This window comes from Rhynchophorus ferrugineus, unplaced genomic scaffold (genome assembly GCF_030347505.1).
Source record: "Rhynchophorus ferrugineus isolate W39M unplaced genomic scaffold, kcgeb_rfMv2 rfM9, whole genome shotgun sequence".
Classification (NCBI taxonomy): Eukaryota; Metazoa; Arthropoda; class Insecta; order Coleoptera; family Curculionidae; genus Rhynchophorus; species Rhynchophorus ferrugineus.
In genome coordinates this window covers 8,617,241-8,641,190 of record NW_027472588.1, presented here as the reverse complement: position 1 = coordinate 8,641,190, position 23,950 = coordinate 8,617,241, and the positions used below count along the sequence as shown (strand labels likewise).

General features: G+C 32.2%; 2 protein-coding genes across 4 annotated transcripts in view; both read left to right on the top strand.

Annotated features, from left to right (window-relative positions):
- LOC143202200 (popeye domain-containing protein 1-B) overlaps positions 1-19,885 on the top strand; it is a 43,452-nt gene extending 23,567 nt beyond the window's left edge. The window contains exons 4-8 of the mRNA XM_076413524.1: positions 2,358-2,538; positions 8,024-8,169; positions 8,226-8,446; positions 8,501-8,713; positions 16,955-19,885. Of these exons, the coding sequence (XP_076269639.1) occupies positions 2,358-2,538; positions 8,024-8,169; positions 8,226-8,446; positions 8,501-8,713; positions 16,955-17,160 (967 nt within the window). The 3' untranslated portion in view covers positions 17,161-19,885. The remainder of the gene's footprint in view (positions 1-2,357; positions 2,539-8,023; positions 8,170-8,225; positions 8,447-8,500; positions 8,714-16,954) is intronic.
- A 941-nt stretch (positions 19,886-20,826) lies between these two features.
- Pus7 (Pseudouridine synthase 7) lies at positions 20,827-23,705 on the top strand. 3 transcript variants are annotated; one of them, XM_076415266.1, is made up of 8 exons: positions 20,827-21,338; positions 21,378-21,647; positions 21,701-22,173; positions 22,225-22,425; positions 22,480-22,654; positions 22,707-22,914; positions 22,972-23,123; positions 23,183-23,705. In XM_076415266.1, the coding sequence occupies exons 1-8, from the start codon at positions 21,113-21,115 to the stop codon at positions 23,551-23,553; spliced, it is 2,076 nt and encodes a 691-aa protein (XP_076271381.1). In that variant the 5' UTR covers positions 20,827-21,112; the 3' UTR covers positions 23,554-23,705. The 3 variants fall into 3 exon arrangements, with proteins under 3 accessions (XP_076271381.1, XP_076271379.1, XP_076271380.1); XM_076415264.1 differs by having other exon boundaries at positions 20,829-21,647; XM_076415265.1 differs by having other exon boundaries at positions 21,015-21,647; positions 22,722-22,914.
- The last annotated feature ends 245 nt before the right edge of the window (positions 23,706-23,950 follow it).

Here is a 23,950-nt window from a genome sequence, read left to right as displayed (position 1 = left end):
ACAGTGCATTGTCTTGGTGAAGAAGCACTTCCTTTTTCTTCAAATGCGGCTATTTTTCGGCTATTTTTCGGCGATTTCGTACTTTAAACGGTCGCTGTTGATGATCCTTCCTTTTTCAAGGTAGTTAGTGAAAATTATTCCATGCCCATCCCAAAATATAGACGCCATAATCTTGCCAGCCGACTGTTGCGTTTTCCCACGTTTTGGAGCGGTGCAATTCACTCGGATGACTGTCTATTGGACCATGTTTCATCCATTGTCACATATCGATGCAAAAACTCGGATTTATTACGCTTGATCATCGTCAAACACTGTTCCGAATCATCAACTCGTTTTTGTTTTTGGTCAAAAGTGAGCTCGCACGGCACCCACTTTGCACAGAGATTTCTCGTACCCAAATATTCGTGAATAATATGATGTACACGTTTAGTTGATATCTTTAGAGTATCTGATTTTTCATTCAGTTTCAATTTATGGTGATTCAAAATCATTTTGTGAATTTTTTTATTGTTTTCGTCGGAAACAACCTCTTTTGGGCGTCCACTGCGTTCACCGTCTTCGGTGCTCATTTCACCATGTCTAAACTTAACATATCATCCTTGATGGTTGATTTTCCGGGGGCAGTGTTCGGAAACTCGGCATCAAAACAAGTTTCTGCTTCAACTGTATATTTTTCCCTTCAAAAAGCAATCTTTTATCAACACGCGAAGTTCCTGTTTATCCATTTTTTTCAGATTAATAAAAGCTGCTTCACTCAAAATGTTATAATTCACAAACTAATGATCAAACAGCTGTCAAATTCGTACACGCATTTTTTGAGGATTATTGCTAACTAAAAACATATCAATTTAATTCTAGTTGTGCCATCTATGTGTCAGGCCGGGGACTTTCCAACTGACTTGTTATTTTACAAATAATCACTTCATTTACAGAAATAAAAATTAAAATAAAATATAAATAAAAATAATCAAATAATATATAATATCAAATAATAATAAAAATAAAATAAAGAAATTAAAATAGCGAAATTGTTATTAAAGTGTCAATTATACACAGGCTTTGGAATGGTTTCCTAAGTGTTCCTTCACTGTTCCCGAAATAAAATATTTCATGTCTGAATGTATATGTTCCAACTTTAGTTCTCCCCTGATGGTCGTATGTCTTTTGAGATACTTTTGGATTAGAAATCCAAAGTCAAGCTATCTTTTTTTCTTGATAACTTGTTCAATTCTAATAAATTCAAAGCAAAATAGCGAGAGTTATGAAAATTTTATTATTTGTAAAGATGGCACTATACCTTATTTAACCAAAGAATTTAACCTTCTTGATTTATTAACAAGGAAAACATAACCGTAGTGCAACAACCTGACCCAGTGGTATTTTAATTTAAAAAAATATACACTTATATATATACTGATAATATACACTTGTTGTTATTTACTAAATGAAGGGCCAGTTAGTATGACAATTACACGAAGTAATATTTACAAATATTGACAAAATAAAGCTAAGAAAAGTAAGAGAAATGTATGCGTGTTAAAATAATGGTAACATAAAATGTAAGAAGCATTAAAATTACAAAACTGTAATATTCAGTTATGGAAACATGAACACAATGATCTTGCAATTTAAGAAAATCTCAGAAAACTTGTCTGCTACGCAATAATATTAACAGGAAACTCATAAAGTCTGCAATAATTGTTAAAAGTTTGTGGCAGATCTTCTAATGACACATAATCATCTGGGACATACACTTAGAAATCACACGAATCCTACTGTTTAATCTATAAATGTAGACACAGTATTCGTAATATTTACCTATCTACCATCCTATTTTTATCAAATATCATTGTGATTCCCTTAAAATCCCTATCGAGAAAGGCTTCAAAGAAAAATTAACAATTATTAGAGAAAATAGTTCGAATAATTTTAAAATCAATGTCCAAACTTGGCTAATATCCCAATATTTATTTCGCAATCCTTGACTTTAACCATATATATTTTTTATTGACTGAAATCATATGAAAAATAGTAAAAAAAATATAGCTATACTTTAATTTTAACCTTTAATTTTTAATGAATTTAAATTTTAGCGCAGAAAACACTCTGAGGCAAAAATTCTTGTAATTTATTATTTTGAGATAACACAACCATATATAAAAACGGCAACAGTATACAACATATATATATATATATATATATATATATATATATATATATATATATATATATATATATATATATATATATATATATAAAAAGAGGATATTAACATTTCCTATACACGTCATGTTGTTCAACAGAATGTCGTCAGAATTAATGAGATTTAATTTCGCTAACCCTATTTCTATTTGCAGGGCCCTGTTGTCTTTTGGTTACTTTTTCTTGGCCATATGGGGTGGCGTCGAAGTCTGCGCCCCTGATATCCTACTTTGGAATTCAATAATAGTCATATTAAATTGTACGCATACTGCCTTGCTAACGTGGAGGTTTCTCCCTCCTACGTTAACCTTGGAACTGACCGAACTTTATATTAAGGTAAGAACAGATGACCAAGTTTCTTATATAGGTAGAAAAAGGGCGTTGCCAAATATTAGCCATTGCAAAAGTTTCCTTACGGCACAAATTGCCTTAACAGACAGGGTTGATTGAGACTTTGATTATTCAGGTATTAAAATTATATTTTAATTGTAGGTTAGTCGTTTCCGACTAACCTACAATTTGTCTTTATGATAACTTGAATCTAGGTATATAACTAGTAGGACCCATCGGCCCTATCTCAGTCTCTGGTTAGATAATGTTTATACATGCCACTGCTGTATTTTTTATTATATGAACCTCACTACACAACACTACATAAGATCAGATGGTTTGATTCTTTTAAGTCTGTGTCCTATTTTGGTAGTATCCAAAAGCTGCAATACTTCAATATTCTCATGAGAATGGAGTCTTTCCTCATGCCCCCTTGCAATTATCTTGACTTCCTGAATTACCGTGGGTATCTGAAGGTCTCGATGTAGTTAGTCGGTCCTATAATATTTGGAAGTGTCCACGATACCTCTCAGGACTTTGTTATGAAAAATGTGTATTTTGTTTATGTTACTCTTTGCAGTATATCCCCATAATTGAACTCCGTATATGCATATAAGTTTCAGTATTTGCTTATATAATAGCAATTTATTATGTACTGATAATTGTGATTTTCTTCCAATTAGCCAGTACATTTTCCTATATTTCAATTCCAGTTATTTCCTTTTCTTCTTTATATGTTTTTCCAACGAAGTTTTGCATCAAGATTCTTTCCGAGATATTTAGCGGTGTTGCTATATGGAATGATAGTATTATTTAATGTTATAGGTGCTTGTACGGTCTGATTGTAGGTGATCTGCACATGCACAGATACTTTTGTTAACTTTTATTTTCCAAGATTGTGTCCAATTACTTTTATTGTTACTTACCTGTTGTAATTTTCGTGAGGCTTCTTCACTATTTTCTCCAACAGCTATAATCGCAGTATCATCAGCAAATGTAGCCATCGTAGTATTCTCCATTTGTGGTATATCACAAATGTAGAGTAGATAAAGCATTGGCCCCAGTACACTTCCCAGTACACACTATTGTGTTAATTGTTAATTAATTGCTTGTTAATAAACTCCCAAACTGGTGTTGGTATTAGGTTTTTTCCCTTTAAATTTCAAAATAATGTGGTATAACTCAGGTATATTATGTTTAAACATATTCAAGTATCACTGATTATCTACACTACACTATGTTGTACAATTTTTAATATACCTTTCCATATAAAATATTCTTAACATCTCATACATATATTATATTTATAGAGTCGAGTGATAGATTCAACTTCATAATTGACTCAAAATACTCATCCAAAACTCCTTAGAATCATCATGAATCAACAAAGAACATTCATTATTAACACTCATTATCAACATATCACGTTAGACAAGAGACAGAGATTCAAAATCACTGGTTGGTCGAAAGATACTCCCAACATGACTTAAAATTAAAGATATCGGTTTATCAATCTATTATAAAGCCTATTTGGGCTTACGGGATTCAAATATGAGGGTGCACTAAAACATCAAACCAACTAGTAATTCAACGATGACAGTTCTTCCATTAATTACTAATGTTTATCGCTACATAATCAACGATTATGTCGAAATCAAATCTATTTATTAAATTGTCCAAGATATAAGCAATAGATCTACTAGAGAACACGCAGGCAGTGCCAGAAGAATGATTGATTGAACCAAACTTGAATGAAATTGAAGCGAACTAGACCAGATTAACTTCATTTCAATAAAAACATAAAAAGTATATATAGAAACAATATATATATATATATATATATATATATATATATATATATATAAATACATACAGGTTTATAATTATACATATTTTATATACATATGTAAATATTTATAATATGGAATGGAGTAAAGTATATACAAAATATTTCTTATAATAATAATAAGGTATATATTACAATATAACAAAATAATTTTGAGGCAGTTCATAAGGGTGTGTACCCAGTGTTAGCCATAACAAATTATAAACAAAAATGTCAACCTAACTTCGTTTTTTAACATAATTGCTAAGGCACGTATATTTTGACGTGATTTCTAAAAGATCCAAAACAAAACTCCAAACTATCTTGGTTAAGTAGCCTTATGCCACAACACCTTGATTTGTATACTTCTTTAAATAAATTAACCTCTAAAACATTATGCTATTTTATTAAGCATATTCTTGAAAAGCAATGCAATTAGACTCTATAGAAATGTTGATACAAATCATCTTATAGTGTAGTCACTTTTGAAATCAAAATACATTTTGAGATTATTACCCATTTTTGGTAATAACTTAAAAACAAGTTTTTAATAAAAACATCATATTTTTATGTATTCAAAAGTCCTATGTATATAATTGTATAGATACCGGACAAGAACAATGCTGAATCACACACACCACACATGGTTAATTCAAATAATATGGGATTTTTATATGGCCTAACATATCTGTTTTTAAACAAGAACCGGAAACTTCTTCAAGGGAAAACGATATTTCATCCTCGTCCTCAAAAGAAAGGAAAACGATTTTACAAGGAAATAACACAATATATTTTGAAAGCAAAAAACAGTACTGTAAATGTAAATTGGAGAATAAATTATGAAAAAAATGTTGTTGCAAAATTCAATTAAATGTATTTAAAGTTGAAAGACATTATACTGAAAAGTAAAGTACTTTGTATTATTTATTATTTATTTTAATTTTATTTTTATTTTTTTTTAAATATATTTTATAGTCTCCTTTTACCAACTATGGGTTTATCTGGACTGAGCCTAAAGTTTAACGTGGGCTCCGAACCACGGTCCTCAGCATTAAGCCTATCGACTGGCGAGTGACCAACTTTAGAAATCATCCCAGAAGACATCCGGTCTTACCCAGCCTGGTTACTGGCGTGACTGGAATCATTTCCCTTGTCGGAATTTACACTCTTGTCCAGAACAATCACAAATATTAAACAATCACAAACATAAATTTACGACCATGGCCAAGCAGGATTCGAACCCGCGGCAATCGCAACAGTTATTTTTATTTAAGAATGCCAAATAATAATAAGTAATTCTGACACAATAATTTCAATTCAATATAACGTTCATTTTATTCCTTCGAAAAGTAAGCAAAAAACTTAGGAATAAAAAATAACAATCATAACAAAATAATAACGTGCCCGATAAACGAGAGAAAAAAACAAATGGCCATTTGATGAATATGTGACCATTAAGAATTAACTGTTTTCGCGATATATTTGCGTTGTCACGAAACCATTCTAATCCACCGCTCGAAACTTATTTATTCGATGGGCGTGTACATAATTGTCTATATAATTTGTTAAATGATCATTGTGAGGGCCGAAAATCCTGTTAGCTGATAAAAAGTTTTCGGCCCTACAGTTTCGGACTATTAGTTTTTCATATTAAAATAAATCGCTGAATTTTATTAAAGCATACAATATATATATTATATATCATTAATTTTTTTTTCGTTTACGTCGACTAAATTACGAATTTTATGGGTTTTGTTTGAACCAATCATTTTGTGGTAAATGGCATGGACAAACTATAATAATTGAGAATAGGAAAATCTAGAAAAATCACGGAAAGTAAGTTATTTAATATTTATGGATTATTTGTTAAATTATGTCATTTGTCCATTTGTCCTAACACTTATTTGACATTCGACTAAATATAAGAATTAACCTAGTCAAGCACTCAAATTATACCTTTATGGCAGCAAAATAACGCAAAGTAATTAATAATTAATATTCGTAATATTTATGTCCACTAATAAACCGGCACAATGATCTTCAAGAACTTACCACATTAACACTAACGAACTGGTGAACAGTATAGAGATATATTCCGTTATATTAAATTCAAATTAAATAACCTGGCACGAGCTGGCATGGCTTCGAGCTTAATACTCGAATCTTATAGAAGATCCTCTATTCAACCTTCCATCTCCTTAGATTCGTTGAAATCATCACCTACAACATGATATCTGATCGCAAATTAAGTCACCACGCCAAAGTTAGGCAAAAACAGATTTTAGAAAGAGAGATCTACTGGAATACTGTGACCGTAAGTTGTTACAGCTGTACATATAATTGGAAAACACTGTTTAAGCAAGAATTGCTGAATGATGGAGGGAATTATTCATTCATATTATTCATTGATGTATTTAAAATAGTATAACAAGAGATATTGAACAGATATATCCCCAAGTATAATGTTAGTACAGATCCTAAGACTTTTGGAACTTTTTACTTCGTATTACGAAGAGAGGTGGCTGAAAAGAAATAGTTTTAGTTTTGAGCAAATGAAAGTACAATAGCTAAAACGTTTCTAGAAAAGAGCTGATGGAAAAATATATTACAATCTAAGCTAAAAAACTAATTTAAAATGCAGGTTCTGCCAATTCTTCTCTATGACATATATACATTGACATACTAAGCCCAAACTCTTAAAATAATTAAAACAAATGTCCACTATGAAGGAATTACGATAATAATGATAATATCTGTATTTTTATTCATCAATTCACTATTTAATTTAATTTCTAATAATTCATATTTCCTTAATATATAAATAAATATGATTTACAAATTTTCTATATTACCATTTAAATGAAATTAATTATTATTTAATTAATAAGAAATTGCCACAACAGCAATATTCAGTTTCTATACTGATCATTTAGTGCTGAACTTTGATGAAGAATATTCATGAGAAGCTGACAATGATTGAAAGAGATTATCATTAGATTTGTTCATAAATTATTCGATTTCAACTTCGAAATAACAATGAGTATGGAGGAAAGAATACTCAGATAGCCTCTAAAGGAGTTTTGACTAAGTTTTTGGCTAATGTGCAAACACTATAAACTTATAGATGCTAAGGCACGTCCAAATTATTAGCTGTGTGACGAGCAATTCTTGTACAACCATCTTGATTTATTTAATTAACTTAGAAGATGCGAGTAAAAAGCCGAGGGAGGCAGTTTCAGTCAGGACCTAAAAGAGATAGAGATATGACACCAAAGATGATGAAATATTAACATAATTTTTTTTATTTCATTGGTCTTAGTCATTTCACAGTGAACAAGAAAATCGTTTTTTTTAATTTTGTCTTTAAAATTTTCTCTAATTTTTTACCCATATAATCCTTGTCATATAGTGAATGAACTGTTGGTGATAAAAAATGGATCTTAAATACGTTGAAAGTTTCAGAACACAAACACACTAAGCAACATTCCTCACAATTTCTTCGTTCGTTCATTTTGAAATGAAAGGAATACGTGATGTCCAAGGAATTTAAGTGGCAAAAACGCTTGATAGTGACCAAAACTCATCAGCCAGCTACACAAATATAAACTTAGTTTTGATACACCGATCATTATTATTTAACGTTAACATTTTACATGACATTTTCAGGTTTTTAAACCTCTTAAAGTCAGTAAGAAACATTTTAAAGAATTAGTCAAAGAAGCTAAAGTTATGACTTTAGAATGTGGTGATATTTACGCTGTCGAGGACATCAGTCCGGCTGACGAAAGACTATCCATATTGCTCAAAGGAAGGTGAGCAGTTTCAACCCAAAACTTACTTAATTTCATCGCTAATGAATTGATTCCAGGTTACGTGTGACGTGTGACGACACCCATCTACATTTCATCAATCAGCATCAGTTCGTGGACTCGCCCGAATGGGAAGCGAACCACGAGCAATCGGACGACGTTTTCCAAGTGACAATCACCGCGGAAGAAGACAGCACCTACCTGTGCTGGTCGCGAATGAAACTGGAAAGAGTTTTGAGACATCGGCCTATGCTCAAGACCGTTCTGGATTCGATTATAGGTACGAGAGGTTATGTCCCTGTAGTTCCCTGTATAGAAAATAATTGATTTTCAGGTAAAGATATAACGCAAAAACTGTACGCCCTCAACGAGCATCTGAGCGACATCAGCGATGAACGAAATCGAGGAAAAAGGAACGAGATATGGGCGAAGACCCATAATCGAAGCATGTCGCTGGACGCTGTCAATACCGGAACGACGGGTTTGGTGAGGTCGCAGGCCTACAAATCGGCTTTAAAGAATAGTAGCGCGTTTAGTCCCACCAGTCGTAAGTACTGAAAATTTTGTTATAACAGATCAATTGAAAAGCCCCGACCTCCTAGAATTAAATTTATATGTTTTTAAGTTAGTCTGAACCCTCAAAAAATGCGTGTTTAAATTTGATAGCTGTCGGATCATTAGTTTGTGAATTATAGCATTTTGAGTGAAACAATTTTTGTTATTGAGAAAAAAATTGATAAAAAGAAATTTCGCGTGTTGATAAAATATTGCTTTTTGAAGGGAAAAAATACAGTAAAGCAAAAACTTGACTTGATGCCGAGTGTCCAGACAATGCCCCAGGAAAATCAACTATCAAGGATTGGTATACCAAGTTTAGACGTGGTGAAATGAGCATCAAAGACAGTGAACACAATGGACGCCCAAACGAAAACATTAAAAAAATCCACAAAATTATTTTGAATGACCGTAAACTGAAACTGAATGAAATAGTAGACACTTGACCTAAAACAACGACGAGTTGATGATTCGGAGCAGTGCTTGAAGATGATCAAGCGTAATAAACTCGAGTTTCTGCATCGATATGTGATAATGGATGAAACATGGCTCCATCAATTCACTCCGAAGTCCAATCGACAGTCATCCGAGTGGACTGCACACGATGAACCCACTCCAACGCGTGGGAAAACGCAACAGTCGGCTGTCAAGTTTATGGTGTCTTTATATTGGGAACGCCCATGAAATAATTTTCATAGACTACCTTGAAAAATGAAGAACCATTAACAGCGACTATTACATAACGTTATTGGACCGTTTGAAGGACGAAATCGCCGAAAAACTGCCGCATTTGAAGAAAAAGAAAGTGCTGTTTAAGCAAGACAATGTACCGTGTCAAAAATCCATGAATTGGGCTTCGAATTGCTTCCCCATCCACCGTATTCTCCAGATCTGCCCGCCCGCGACTATTTCCTGTTCTTAGATCTCAAAAGAATGTTCGCTCGAAAGAAATTTTCCACAAAATCCACAAAATTATTTTGAATGACCGTAAACTGAAACTGAATGAAATAGTGGACACTAACCAAAAACAACGATGAGTTGATGATTCGGAGCAGTGCTTGAAGATGATCAAGCGTAATAAACCCGAGTTTTTGCATCGATATGTGACAATGGATGAAACTTGGCTCCATCAATTCACTCCGAAGTCCAATCGACAGTCATCCGAGTGGACTGCACACGATGAACCCACTCCAACGCGTGGGAAAACGCAACAGTCGGCTGTCAAGTTTATGGTGTCTTTATATTGGGAACGCCCATGAAATAATTTTCATAGACTACCTTGAAAAATGAAGAACCATTAACAGCGACTATTACATAACGTTATTGGACCGTTTGAAGGACGAAATCGCCGAAAAACAGCCGCATTTGAAGAAAAAGAAAGTGCTGTTTAAGCAAGACAATGTACCGTGTCAAAAATCCATGAATTGGGCTTCGAATTGCTTCCCTATCCACCGTATTCTCCAGATCTGCCCGCCCGCGACTATTTCCTGTTCTTAGATCTCAAAAGAATGTTCGCTCGAAAGAAATTTTCCACAAAATCCACAAAATTATTTTGAATGACCGTAAACTGAAACTGAATGAAATAGTAGACACTTGACCTAAAACAACGACGAGTTGATGATTCGGAGCAGTGTTTGAAGATGATCAAGCGTAATAAACCCGAGTTTTTGCATCGATATGTGACAATGGATGAAACTTGACTCCATCAATTCACTCTGGAGTCCAATCGACAGTCATCCGAGTGGACTGCACACGATGAACCCACTCCAACGCGTGGGAAAACGCAACAGTCGGCTGTCAAGTTTATGGCGTCTTTATATTGGGAACGCCCATGGAATAATTTTCATTGACTATCTCGAAAAATGAAGAACCATCAACAGCGACTATTACATAACGTTATCGGACCGTTTGAAGGACAAAATCGCCGAAAAACGCATTTGAAGAAAAAGAAAGTGCTGCTTAACCAAGACAGTGTATCGTGTCAAAAATCCATTAATTGGGCTTCGAATTGCTTCCTCATCCACCGTATTCTCCAAATCTGACCCCTAGCGACTATTTCCTGTTCTTAGATCTCAAAAGAATGCTCACTGGGAAGAAATTTTCGTCGAATGAAGAGGTGAGAGATCGAAACTGAGGCCTATTTTGAAGTAAAGGACAAATCGCACTACAAAGATGGTATCAAAAAGTTGTAGGTTTGCCATAATCAGTGTATCACCTTTGAAGGGAATTATGTTGAGTAATAAAATAATTGCGAAAAAAATGCGTTTTACTATAGTAGGCCGGGGACTCAATTGACCTGTTAAACAATAGGAAAACCTTCAATAAAATAACTTTAAAACAGTCTTACACAGATTGTAGTTTAATAATTCTACAAGTATATGTCTCAAATTTAGTAGGCCGAGGACTTTTCAATTGACCTGTTATTGTTAATTAATAGTTGTATTTATCTACGCGTTACTTAGGCGTATCTTAGTTTGATTAAATAAAATAAACAGTATGTATGATGACTGATTGATTGGCTAAGGCGAAGCTCATCTTTATCATCATCATTATCATCATCATTAATCCATCTATGTGTACTCCTTAACAAATATGCTGCTGTTGGGGCCCTAGGACTTTTGAAAATTCTTAACTAAATTCTACTACATTTGGTTTGGTGGATCAGCTTCAACTGTTCTGGCCTTAGACAATGTCAGTCTCCAATTTTTTAGATCGTTTTCGATGATCTTGATTTGTGTCTTTTTTTGAGTGGCCCGCTGTGTCTTCCACCCAAAAAGCCGATTTCGCTACAGAAGTCTGTGACGAATTCGTTCACCATTCATTTGACAGACATGGCCAAACCATTGTAATCTGCATCTCTGAACTTGTTGCTCATCTATATCCTGGCAGTCCCGGTATTTTCGTCATCAAAACGTAACAAGTTTTGGCTGGATAAATGGATGACGTGACCTTAACTAAAATGTTCTATGGACACTAAAACATGGCTTCATTGAAGAACTATTACCAGAGATATACAGATTTGTTAGGATAATAAATGGTTTATTATATTAAGAAAAGCTGAAACTTATTTGTAATTTACAACCTCATTTCGTAAAGAAACGTGATTTTTTTCAGGGTATAGATGTCTGATATATGATTTTGATTTTTATTTTGACATAGACATCTACGATATATTGGTGTAACAATTGAGGTTATCACAAGACAGGATAGTCCTCAGTCTCCCACAACATTTATAACTATAAATAATAATTCATTACCAGACATTTCAGCACTGACAGAATCTGAAACTGAATTTTGATAAACGACATGTTTCTACACTTCTCAGATATAAGTACATAATTGCGTGACAAAACTTTAACACACAATTTTTCATTATAACTCTTGATAAAAACATATTGGTAGCTTTCACATTTTACGATTAAAGACAGCCTATCGATGTATCAATGCAAGCATTATAAAGAGATCGCTGTTATTTACTTACACACCTGCACTAAACAGTTAAAAAAAACCATTTTATTAGGACCTTAACCATTACTGTTATGATTAGGAAAAAAGATCACTAGTAGATAATCGTTATTCGTATTTGACATATAAGATAAAAGCACATTTGTTAACCAGGAAATCAGAAAGAGTAAAATATCCGAGTAATCTGTTCTTTCATCTGGTACTCGAACTCTACACATTCAAATTGTTTGCTAGTTCCTCTTTATCTAATGATCTTGATTACAAATAATGAAATGATTATGAAGAACAAAAAAACAGCAATCTTATGAACATCAACGACTGATTCTTTATGAATCAGCCTTGCAATTTATTATCTTCGAACTTTTTTGTTAATCGACATCAAAATCACCACTTTTAAATAATTAAAACAAAAACCGTCATTTGGATATGATGGAACACCAACACTACAACTTTCTGATATCGTTTTATAAGTTTCGGTAGCATATTTATTTAGATCAAACAGCAAGAGTAATGATTTTCGATAATACACTTTTAGCGTTGCTTGATTAGCATCTCTAACATACACTCTGAATATTTGTTCCTTCCATCATATATTCTGATATTCATATATATTCATATATGAATATCATATTCTATATATTCATGATATTCTGCATCAACATTAATTCTGAGATACTCAGCGTTGTTGCTATATGGAATGATAGTATTATTTAATGTAATTAGTGTTTATGCGGTCTGCACAAGGACAGATTTACTTTCGTTAATTTTCATTTTCCAGATTTGTGTTCAACTATTTGTATTGTCACTTGCCTGTTGTAATATTTGTGTGGCTTCTTCTCTATTGAGTCCGACAGCAAGAATCACACTGTCATCAGCAAATGTAGCTATCGTGATATTTTCCATTAGTACTATACCACATGTATAGAGTAGGTAAAGAATTGGTCCCAAAACACTTCCTCCAAGTGCACCTGCTTTAGTTTCGTCTATTGTAGAATAGGCTTCCTCTTGTTTGACTCTAAATATTCTGGACGAAATTAAAGATTTTAATAGTTCAGTGTGCTGTTTCGGTAATATTTTCTGTTGTTTATGAACAAGGCCGTCATGTCATACTTTATCGAAAGTTTGTGTTATCTCTAAGATAATAAACTGAACATACTTCTTTACATTCATATGCTTTTTTTGAATTACATCTTTTATTGTGTTAAATATTTTCTCGTAAATCCGAACTGTTTGTAAGTATTAAGTTTTCTTTCTCTCTATAATCGATTTTCTTCTTTTCAACCGGAGTTTTTTAAGTACCTTGGTTATTACTGGTAGCACTGATATAGGTCTATAGGCTTTTATTTCGTTTGATGATTTTCCAAAACCAAAACTGGAAATAATTCGCATTTTACCGATAGATATCGCTGATCACGATACATGAAAGTACTTGAAATAAAGTTCATCCCAGTCCTAGTTTAATTATCTGATGTTAATATAAAAAATGGGAGCATTTGTTGATAAATAACGTTTTATCATATATCTTTCTTTATATATACATTTCAAAGTCTCCTTTTACCAACTATGGGTTCATCTGGACTGGACCTACAGTTTAACGTGGGCTCCGAACCACGGGCCTCGGCATTAAGCCTACCGGCTGCCGAGTGACCAACTTAGAAATAATTCCAGAAAACATCAGGTTTTACCCAGCCTGACTGAGATCATTTTCCTTCCAAATCACAAATTTTAAACAATCACCAACATACATTTACGACCATATCCCAGTAGGATTTGAACCCGCGACTATCGCAACAGTAGGTGGACCGTCCTGTCGCCTTTACCACTGCACCACCAAGCCGACATATAACGTTTCTGAATCGAAATTTTATTTGAAAAACGTTTTATTTTTACGGAATGGTATTGTATTGCCAGCAAGTTTCATTGCTGAATAATTAGATATCGCTTAGTTCTCGATAACATAATTTTTATAGCTAATAAATTCACACAGTTCGCGCATTCGATACCCTTTCCGAATATTGCCGCCACCCCCTAGGCTTTGACCTTTGCCCCGGGAGGCCCCGACATGGAAACCTCATTTAAAATTTAAATTTCGCCCACAGAATTTTGCATACGAACACAAGGAAATTAATTCGGTCGCGAAGCCGTTATTGAAGGAATTAGTCCCGGTATTTAGGAAGACAAAAAAAACCGAGTCGCGAGACGTAAACAGAATAACTCTTTGGTATTTCTGGCTGTTGTTCCGCGATCGATGACGGGAAAGAGTGCGGTTCCCTGTCTTTTCTTGACGGCGAGGATGATGAATACGGTCGGTCCTGAGGCTAAAAGGAAATTTCTGCCCCGTCACCGGCTCCTATATATTTTTCTACAACAAAAATATCAACAGCGCCCTTAAGGATTTTATGCAAATATACGTTCAATCTCTCTCTATGACGTCTCCATCCTTTTTTTATATCGACCCTGATTTATTTTGCCATCTAAGAACATCTTTCTTCTTCTATATTTAGCTTCTCGTATAGTTAAAACCCTTTGAAAGAGCTTATATAGCGATAAATTCATTTTAAAGGGTTTACAGCAGATTATATTACTGTGTATGATATCGCATCGAGCATATTTCGCATCATGTTAAAGCTTCACTCGAACTGTGAACAAAAAATGTCTTCATCGAATGCTGTATAAATCTAATGACAATCATGTTCTGTCGACTTGATCATGTGAGTATTGGTCTTGACCTTTTGAAAGTGACAACCAACAAAATTTTAAAACAAAGATTAGGAGGCATTAATCAAAGATGATCCATGCAAAACGCAATACAAATATGCTCGATTATTGGAAGTAATTCAGGAAACTATTCCCTATTGCTTGAAAAAAAAATGGGTATGATCCAAAGTCTTGGATATTTTGGGCCGTATGAATTGTAACCAAGAGACACTGAAACGATATATATAACGATACGATAATACAAAGCAAACAAAAACATGGGGACCACCTGATCATGCATCAACATTGAGGGCAAATCCAAATATCCATGGTTCCAGGCTAATGATCTGTATTTGATGGAATCAGCCTAGTGTAGCATACTATGGGCTGCCATAGCCCAATGAAACCAACAATGGGAATCGACTACGATTAATACGTATAAGTCGAGCACTGTGTGAAAAATAACCGGAATATAAGCAAAAACACAACAATGTTATGCTTCAGCATGACAACGCTCGACCACATGTTGCAAAAGCGACAACATACTTGGAAACATTAAAATGGGAAGTTCTACCCCACCCGTCCTATTATCCAAACCCTGCTCCTTCTGATTACTACTTGTTTCGACATATCAGTCGAGACCTGTCTAAGTAGCGATTCACACCTAGTGTCAAGTAGCCTACACATCACACAAGATACATCGTTCTTTCGAGATAAAATCCGTAAATGGCCCGAATGATGGGAAAAAATAGCGATTATCGATGGACAATATTTGAAATAAAATATATTGTACCTATTTTTCACAATAAGGCTTCAAATTTTGAAAAAACCTTTTAAAACTAATGTGTAGACCTATATAAGTTTATTTTACCTTTTAAACTTTAATAGAAGAATATATAGAGAATATTAAATTTCTAGTAAATCCGTTTCTAAAAAAGTCATTTCGAGAAAAATGCATTTAAAGGTACTAGCATTTAACGTTACTAAAACAACTATATCTCCGAAAATAATTTAAATTTGGAAAAATCCTCTTAAGAACATATACTTGATGAGCTAATCCTTGAAAATATGAAAAGAATAGAGTTTATCATCAACAATCGTCAATCTACTAGACAATAAAAAATGATTTCTTTGCTGTAAAGCCTCCATAATATTTTTTTCAAAAACAGTATTTTCAGCATAAAACCATTATGTCTAATAAGCAATTTTGTTCATCCATTCATTTGTTCTTTCGCTAAAAGCCTTGTAAACTTTAAATTAACAATTTTAACTGGCAAAATTTTTTTTAATGTTACAATAGAACTTGTGAATCATAACTTATGAAATTATGAGAACGCTACTTGTTTGTTCAAAATCGTTTTAAAATTGATAATTGTGTCAGCACAATGAATCAATTATCATTGGGTTTAAGAACTAAACTCCATGACTCAGTATATGAATTGTATCGTATTCATCAAACCTGATTTTCGTTTATTTGTTCCCAAATCTTCAAAGTCGATTCAAAACAGTAAACTTGACTGAAATAAAGTTAGAATCAGAATAATTATTCGCAAATTTTGATGATAAAGCAACCCAATTTTGAAAAACATATGATATATATTTCTTCGTCCAATATTCTTATGTAATATCGTTAAAAACATATATAAATATACGAAACACATGAACAAATGACAAAATGGTTATAATGCAAATATTAATCATGTTATGTTGCAATTATAAATGATGTTATGTTGATAAATGCTCAATCCTGTTGCTTATTGTCTATGATCTATTTATTTCTCCATTTTTTCTGTATTTATTTGTTCTATATTTTTTCATTTACTCGAACCAAAAACTTCATATAATATATCACCATCAGTCATCAGTATACTCTGAATTGAAAAACAATGTTTAAACATACTTTTTATTAATGGCGTGGTTTGGTTTTTAGTTAGGTCATTATTACTAGGTTATGTTTAGAAAAATGGCGGGGTTTATTGACTCACATGTTACCGCAGTTTAACGGTCGTACTACAGTGACTTTATTAAAATCTATATTTACTTATTATTTAAGATAACGTTTGTGTTTCAGTCGGATCGATAGGAAAACTGCAAAATAATCAGCAACAAAGCTGGGTGCCAATCGTAGCTAGCCAATTTCCCACCACATCGCCATTCATCCAACAGAATTCCTCGATCGTGAACTACAAGATTCCCGAAGTGCACACCCCGCAAAGGACTCGATCGCTGAAAGGGAGTAAGAAGGACCGCGAGGTCAAATTCCAAGCGCAGAAGTAGACGAAGGAATCTGTTAGTAATGTGTATCAGCAAAATCTAAAACGAAAACGGACTTTATCGAGTTGATAGGTGGTTGCTTACAAAGGGTATTGCTTACTAAGAATTGTGCGTTAAGTTATGAACATCTATATATTTCTTCGTAATGAATCTATAAATATTGTTCTGAGCAAAACAAAAACAAATATTTTTTATATTTCGATTGCGCGCCATCCTGGTTATGTGACGTTTAGTTAAGTTTCGCTTTAACAGTTGTGTTGTGTAGACGTCCAAATTTTATTATGGATGATCTTGGCGCGCAATCAAAATGGTAACGGAACTTTTTCATCGCCTTATATCATCTTTAAATAGAACTAAAATATCTGTGTTTGATCTATTAAAAAATATCAGTACAAATAATCAACACCAAGTTAAACAAATGTTTAGGGTTAGTGAAACTACTGAAATATTATACTTGGTCCAGTACAATCTCTTCTTTCCTAATGGTTGTGTAACTATTCATGCAACATTGTTTTGAACATGAGAAAGTCATTCGATGTGAGTATACCTTCAAGATAAACTATATATTGGTCACTTAATCTTCACAGAACTACTTTTAAAGACTTCTCGTATTTTAATATTCTAGATATAATACTACAATAAGTCAGGGAAATCTTTATCTAGCTCAAGCTCGATTATATTAAGATTTACGTTTACACGCCAGTTACGTATTTACGCCAGTTACCATAAGGTATTAACACTCTTTGTTAACCCATATTTCAAAAATTGGTCTTGACAATGGGGTAAATTTTAGAAAATGTACCTACCATGGCTACCGATAAAAAAGGTCTTTAAATTAAATATTTTTTGCTAAATTGACTGACTTGATTTAGTTCTAAGTTGTAGTTTTTTAGGGACGTTTTGACTATCCGTGGTAATTAAACAAAATCTTAATTGCTATACAATCATCAACAAGTATAACACTATAACAACAACAAATTAACAGTTATCTAATTTAATTTTTTTATTTACCATTTAGAAGTAGAAATTGCATTGCATAGGAATAGAAAACAAAATCCTTATACCTTAAAATATTATCACTTAAAAATTTATATATATTTAACAAGTCTCCTTTATACCAATTAAACAGTCCGAACCACGGTGCTCAGCATTAAGCCTACCGATTGGCCAGTGACTAACTTAGAGACCATCCCATAAGACATACGTTCTTATCCAGCCAAATTAATGACATGACCGGGGGGTTATTCCTGTTCGGATTTTCCACTGTTGCCTATAAAGACATTTACAATTACAATCACAAACATAAAGTACATCCATGGCAGGATTCGAACCCGCAATTATCGCAACAGTATCCAACCATCCTGTCGTCTTGAACACTGCGCCAACCAAGCCCGCTTAAAAACTACATTAACATAAAAATAACTATACAGATCCTATTCTATATAAATATCGTCATAACATAATCACCAAAACCATTTTTTAATTAATAAAACGCAGATATCATTAGTTCTTTATCTTATTAATGCATAAAATATGAATTTATAAAATTGAAAATGATAATAGTACGACCCGTGATTGGAAAGAAGGACAAAGGAAAACGTCTGACATGATATAGATACCTAATCTATATGGCATTAACGTATTATGTTGCGTGTTAATATATTATAGTTGCAATACAGAATTTATATAAAACGACCATATATGAAATTTTCTTAAACAAAATACTCATAAACTTGACTGACCTATATTATTAAATTTTGTCTTAGAATATAATATTTCACTCATTTAATATCGCACGTGTTTGATTATTTCGTGAAATAATACGACATTTATTCGTTAATATTCGATAAAAGCTCATTTAAAACCGTTTAACAGAATATCTTAATTTTTCCCGACTTATTTTCGGTATACAACTAAATATACACGCTGTATTTTTATTGCATAGCTCCTATCATTGGAATTAAAAACCAAAATATCTAAATTTCCAGGGGGCCAAAAACCTAGCCTACTGTGAATTGTAAGAGACGCCTTATAACTGTCATCGCAGCTTCATATTTATCTCCATAAATCTTCTACGGGCCTTAAAAGCTCGACGTCTTTCGTATACTGAAGAATTAAAGTCGAAAATGTCGAATTTTCCAGTCCTGTCAAAATATAATCACATCATTCTACATCGGTCTGTCAAAATAAAAATAAAACAAACATAAAAATCAGCTTTAAAATCGATATAAATGACCACGCATTAATATCCGTGCCTTTAGGAAGTTATTATTATAAAAAAAAAACATTATTTATTCCTTTATTCGCACGATTGGTTTGAAACAACAGCATCTGTATGTTAATGTAAAGCCTAAATGTATCAATATTTATCCGATGCGATACAAAGTATTTCAGAATTAGAAAGAAGTGCCAAATTATTATTCTCTTTGGAGATCGTAGATTATTTCTAAAAATGACATATATACGCTAATATTTAAAACGGCTAATTTTAAAATACTTTGTGGAAACGTCATATATCATATGTCATATTTAACTAATAAATCTGAATGTTTATTTAATCTTCATAGATTAGCCATCATATTCAATGTTTGATGTCGTTATACTACTAAAAACTAATATAAACTAATATTAAGTAGAACTACATATATTTAAAAAAACGATTAAAAATAACTCCACAATTTGCCTTCCAAAAAAAAAACTATATATTTTATAAATATTCTCCATGTATTGCAACTGATTTTTTTATATTATATAAACAGTTATTGTAAATAATAGTTATACGTTAATATTGTTTATAGATGTATATATTTATATTTGTATGTTTATATTTGTCGTGTTTATATCATATAGTTGTGACATAATAAAGCAAAGATTTTTAAAAATGTTATTGATTTCAAGTAAATTATTTCAAATTTATACAAAAATTGACGAATTAATTTACCTTACCTATATCATCACTAAAGCAACTAAATAACCACTTTGTTTAAAACTAATTCCTTTATCATTCAACACATAAATAAAAAAATTTAATATAAAAAATTATTTTCTGGAGGTTCCATCTCTATCAAAAATACTATACTAACAGACTAATATCAAACCAATATTACTGAAATCTATATAGAATGCCTATTTGTAACATCTATGTGGTGCCCTCTCAGGAATTGATAAGAAACTTAAAAAAAATATATGTCATAGAAAACTGTAATATAGGACAAAATGAAACAGAAATCTATAACCAAACATTAAAGGAATATGTATTTACAAATAACTAACTATATTACAGACATCTGCATAAAATTATATTAATAAAACGACATAAGCCATAGTTACTTGAAAAATGGAGTCAAAACGGTATAAAAAAAATGCAATATATTTTTGATTAAATTTACGATAAATGCCGAATAAATTGTTTCAAATCACAATATATCCAAAACTCTGTTCTTTATATTCTGTTTCAAATAAAAAACATACACAAGCAGCAAATATACATTTTTTATAATACCATCTTAAGAAAGTACATTTAGAACAAACATTAAGTTTTTTATCAGGGGCGTGCAAATAATTTCATTATTGCAATGGACCTTAATTATTTTAACAGTCATAATAAGGATTAATTCTAGTAAATTATTTAAAATTAACTAAGGTTATGCAACTGTCAATACTATGCTAGTAGAGAAAGTTAGAAATAAGTTGTGAACGAGATAATATATTATTTATGCAATTGATTTGATCATTCTTTCTATCAAACAAGTAATTAATAATTTCAAAGCTATACAAAAATTAATAGTGACCATAAAGTTTTTTAAAAAATATCGATTAAGATTTCCCTCGATATTTTTTGGTATCCCTAAGTTACACATAAAACATAACCTTAAATTGGGTTAGTACTTTACTATAACACATTCTTAAAGATTACTCCAGTCTTATTGATGAGTATAATCTTACTAAAGTAGATATGTCTCGGTTTAATAAACGAAATAACAAAAAAGGCTTCAATAGGGGGCCGAAGTTTTTTAACAGAGATGTAAAGCCAAAACGTGGGAAACAAGAGTACCGACATAAAGACCAACTCACCGAAGAGGAGGTGGGCATTTCCGAATATATTAGCGATTTGGAAGGATATGAGGGAATTATAAAAGCCAGATTTTCAGACTTTCAAGTTAGTGAAATAAACTTAGAAGGTAAAATGGCCAAATTAACTGATACTACTATACCTAAAGACTTCTGTGTGAAGCTTCAGAAATTTTCACCCAAAGACACTGAAAAGAGTCCCGCTGAAAATATACCTCAAGAAATTTGGGAGGCTGTAAAGAAGCTGGCTGAAAGTTCTCAGGGAGAACCGATAATTCTAAATGCAGAAAATTTTACTAAGGATGACAGGCGTACAATACATGAGTGTATTAAAAGTTATTTTGGCCAAAAAATTATTCCGTCAACTATAACTAAAGATGAGAAAACAGTAATAGAATTTAAAAGACTTACCAAGGATGGTAAAATTGGTTTGTTTCTTAGTGTTTCCTTTATTACTATTTATATCTTTCAGAAAAACCAAGATTTCAATGGCCTTCAGGAGTGTGTGAATATGTGTATTTCATTGTGTACAAGGAAATGATGGATACCATGGAGGCATCTTTGAAGATCAGTCAGGCATTAAGAATGCCTAATAAAATAACATATGCTGGAGTAAAGGACAGGAGAGCAAAGACTTCTCAGTGGTTCTGCATTCAAAAAGTACAACCATATAAATTATTGAATGTAGCTAGACATGTTAGAAATTTGAAAATTGGAAATCTAGAATTTAAAGATAAGAGTTTATCCATAGGAGATTTAAAAGGAAACAGGTTCAGAATTGCTTTGAGGAATGTAAAGGCAGATGATGACTTGATTATGAAAAGTGTAGAACAAATTAAAAATAACGGTTTTATAAATTACTATGGACTGCAAAGATTTGGAAACGAAAAGGAAGTTCCAACATTTTTAATAGGTATTAAATTGTTGCTTGGGCAATGGAAAGAGGTAATTATGTATTTTAAACACATTAAGTGTTTCACCAATGATAATTTCCAGGCAATTGATCAGATTTTAAAAGTAAAATCAGGTGACGATCCAGAATTGGATATAACTAAAGCAAAACAGAAATATGCAGATACAGGTGATGCGGCAGCTGCTCTAAAATTATGTGAAAATAGTCAGGAATATTTAGAATTTAAATTGTTGCAAGGCTTAGTAAAGTCTGGTAAAAACAACTATGTGACAGCTTTAGAAAATGTTAGCAACAGGATTTAGTGTTATTTGAAAGAATTATTAATACTATTTTTTTAGATTCCTAGGAATACCAGATTGATGTATACTCATGCTTTCCAAAGTTTAATATGGAATAAAATAGCATCACGTAGACTTAAAGAATTCGGTATGAAGCCAGTGGAGGGTGACCTAGTGTATGTTGATAGTTCTCTGGAAGAAACTATTTTGGACAATAATGAAGATTTGGACACAGGTAGATAAAACTATGTATAAAAATCAATTTTTCTTTGTTTAACTATTTTTAGATGAAACAACAAAAGAAACTGATAAAGAAGGGACTAAGCCAACTGTTAAGGCATTAACAGCTAATGAATTAGGAGATTATAGCATTTATGATATTTTATTACCATTACCAGGATATAATGTTATTTATCCTGAATACTTGAAGCAGTATTATAAAGAAGCAATTGAAGAACATGGTCTTCAATTGGAAATGCCAAAACAATCTGTAAAGTATGCAAAGTTTTATGTTGTAAAGCACTATATATATTAACTATTACTATCCTTCAGGACTTATAATTTAAGTGGTACTTATAGAAAATTATTAGGCAAACCAGAAGACTTAGAATCAAAAATAATGTATTATAATGATCCGACTGATAATTTAATACTATCTGATTTAGATGAACTGAAAAAAATTAAAGAACCAGAAAGCGTTGAAAGTAAGAATCTCGCATTTCACTAATTGAAGGTAATGTTCTGAGGAGACTTACTTTTTTAGATGGAAAATACAAGGCAGTGATATTAAGTTTTACGTTAAGGGCGTCTTCATATGCTACCATGGTTTTAAGGGAAATACTGAAGTGCAATACCTCTAGTAGTAAACAGGCTGAATTAAATAACTATGGAGAAGTAAAAACAGAACCAAAAGTTATAGTGGACAGTATAAAGGATGATACTCAAATAGTAGAGGAGCATGTGCAAACGATACCAGGTAGCTTACTCAATGACAAAAAGAGATATGAGGACTTCAAAAACAATCTATTCAAAAACCTTATCGATAATGGTTCTAAGGAACCATCATCCAAAAGGAACCTGGATTGTGATGGTGTTGATGACAACTCAATGAATAAAAAATCCAAGACAGACTAGATGATGATTTACCGATTGACTTCCTGTTCTATATTTATATATTATTTATCTTTTATATAATAAATAAATGGCTTTTATATATCTACTCAGGTTATTGTTGAATGTCTCACATTTTAAAAGGAAATGATTAAAATAAAATCATCAAGGATGTGCACTTTATTTATTTCATTTGTCATGTACTTTGGATTAAATTTCATCATAGTAGCAATGAAATGTTTTCTGACAACAATACAAGTCATTTGTTTTCGCAGTTTAATGCATTTTATGTTAATAATAAATATTTTCTTGGAACATTATCAAAACTTTTCCCATAAAGTGACGTAACGAGAAGCTTCTTTTGAATTATTTATCGTAATAGGTCCCTAGACTTGGTCATCCTATTACGTTGTAATTGCTT

What these genes read in the sequence shown, in the direction of transcription:
- Pus7 (XM_076415264.1), top strand. Translation starts at nt 21,113, where the DNA reads ATGTCTCGGTTTAATAAACGAAATAACAAAAAAGGCTTCAATAGGGGG. An exon ending in TGCTTGGGCAATGGAAAGAG is followed by an intron (nt 22,174 to 22,224) that starts GTAATTATGTAT and finishes GATAATTTCCAG; the next exon opens with GCAATTGATCAGATTTTAAA. An exon ending in ATGCCAAAACAATCTGTAAA is followed by an intron (nt 22,915 to 22,971) that starts GTATGCAAAGTT and finishes ACTATCCTTCAG; the next exon opens with GACTTATAATTTAAGTGGTA.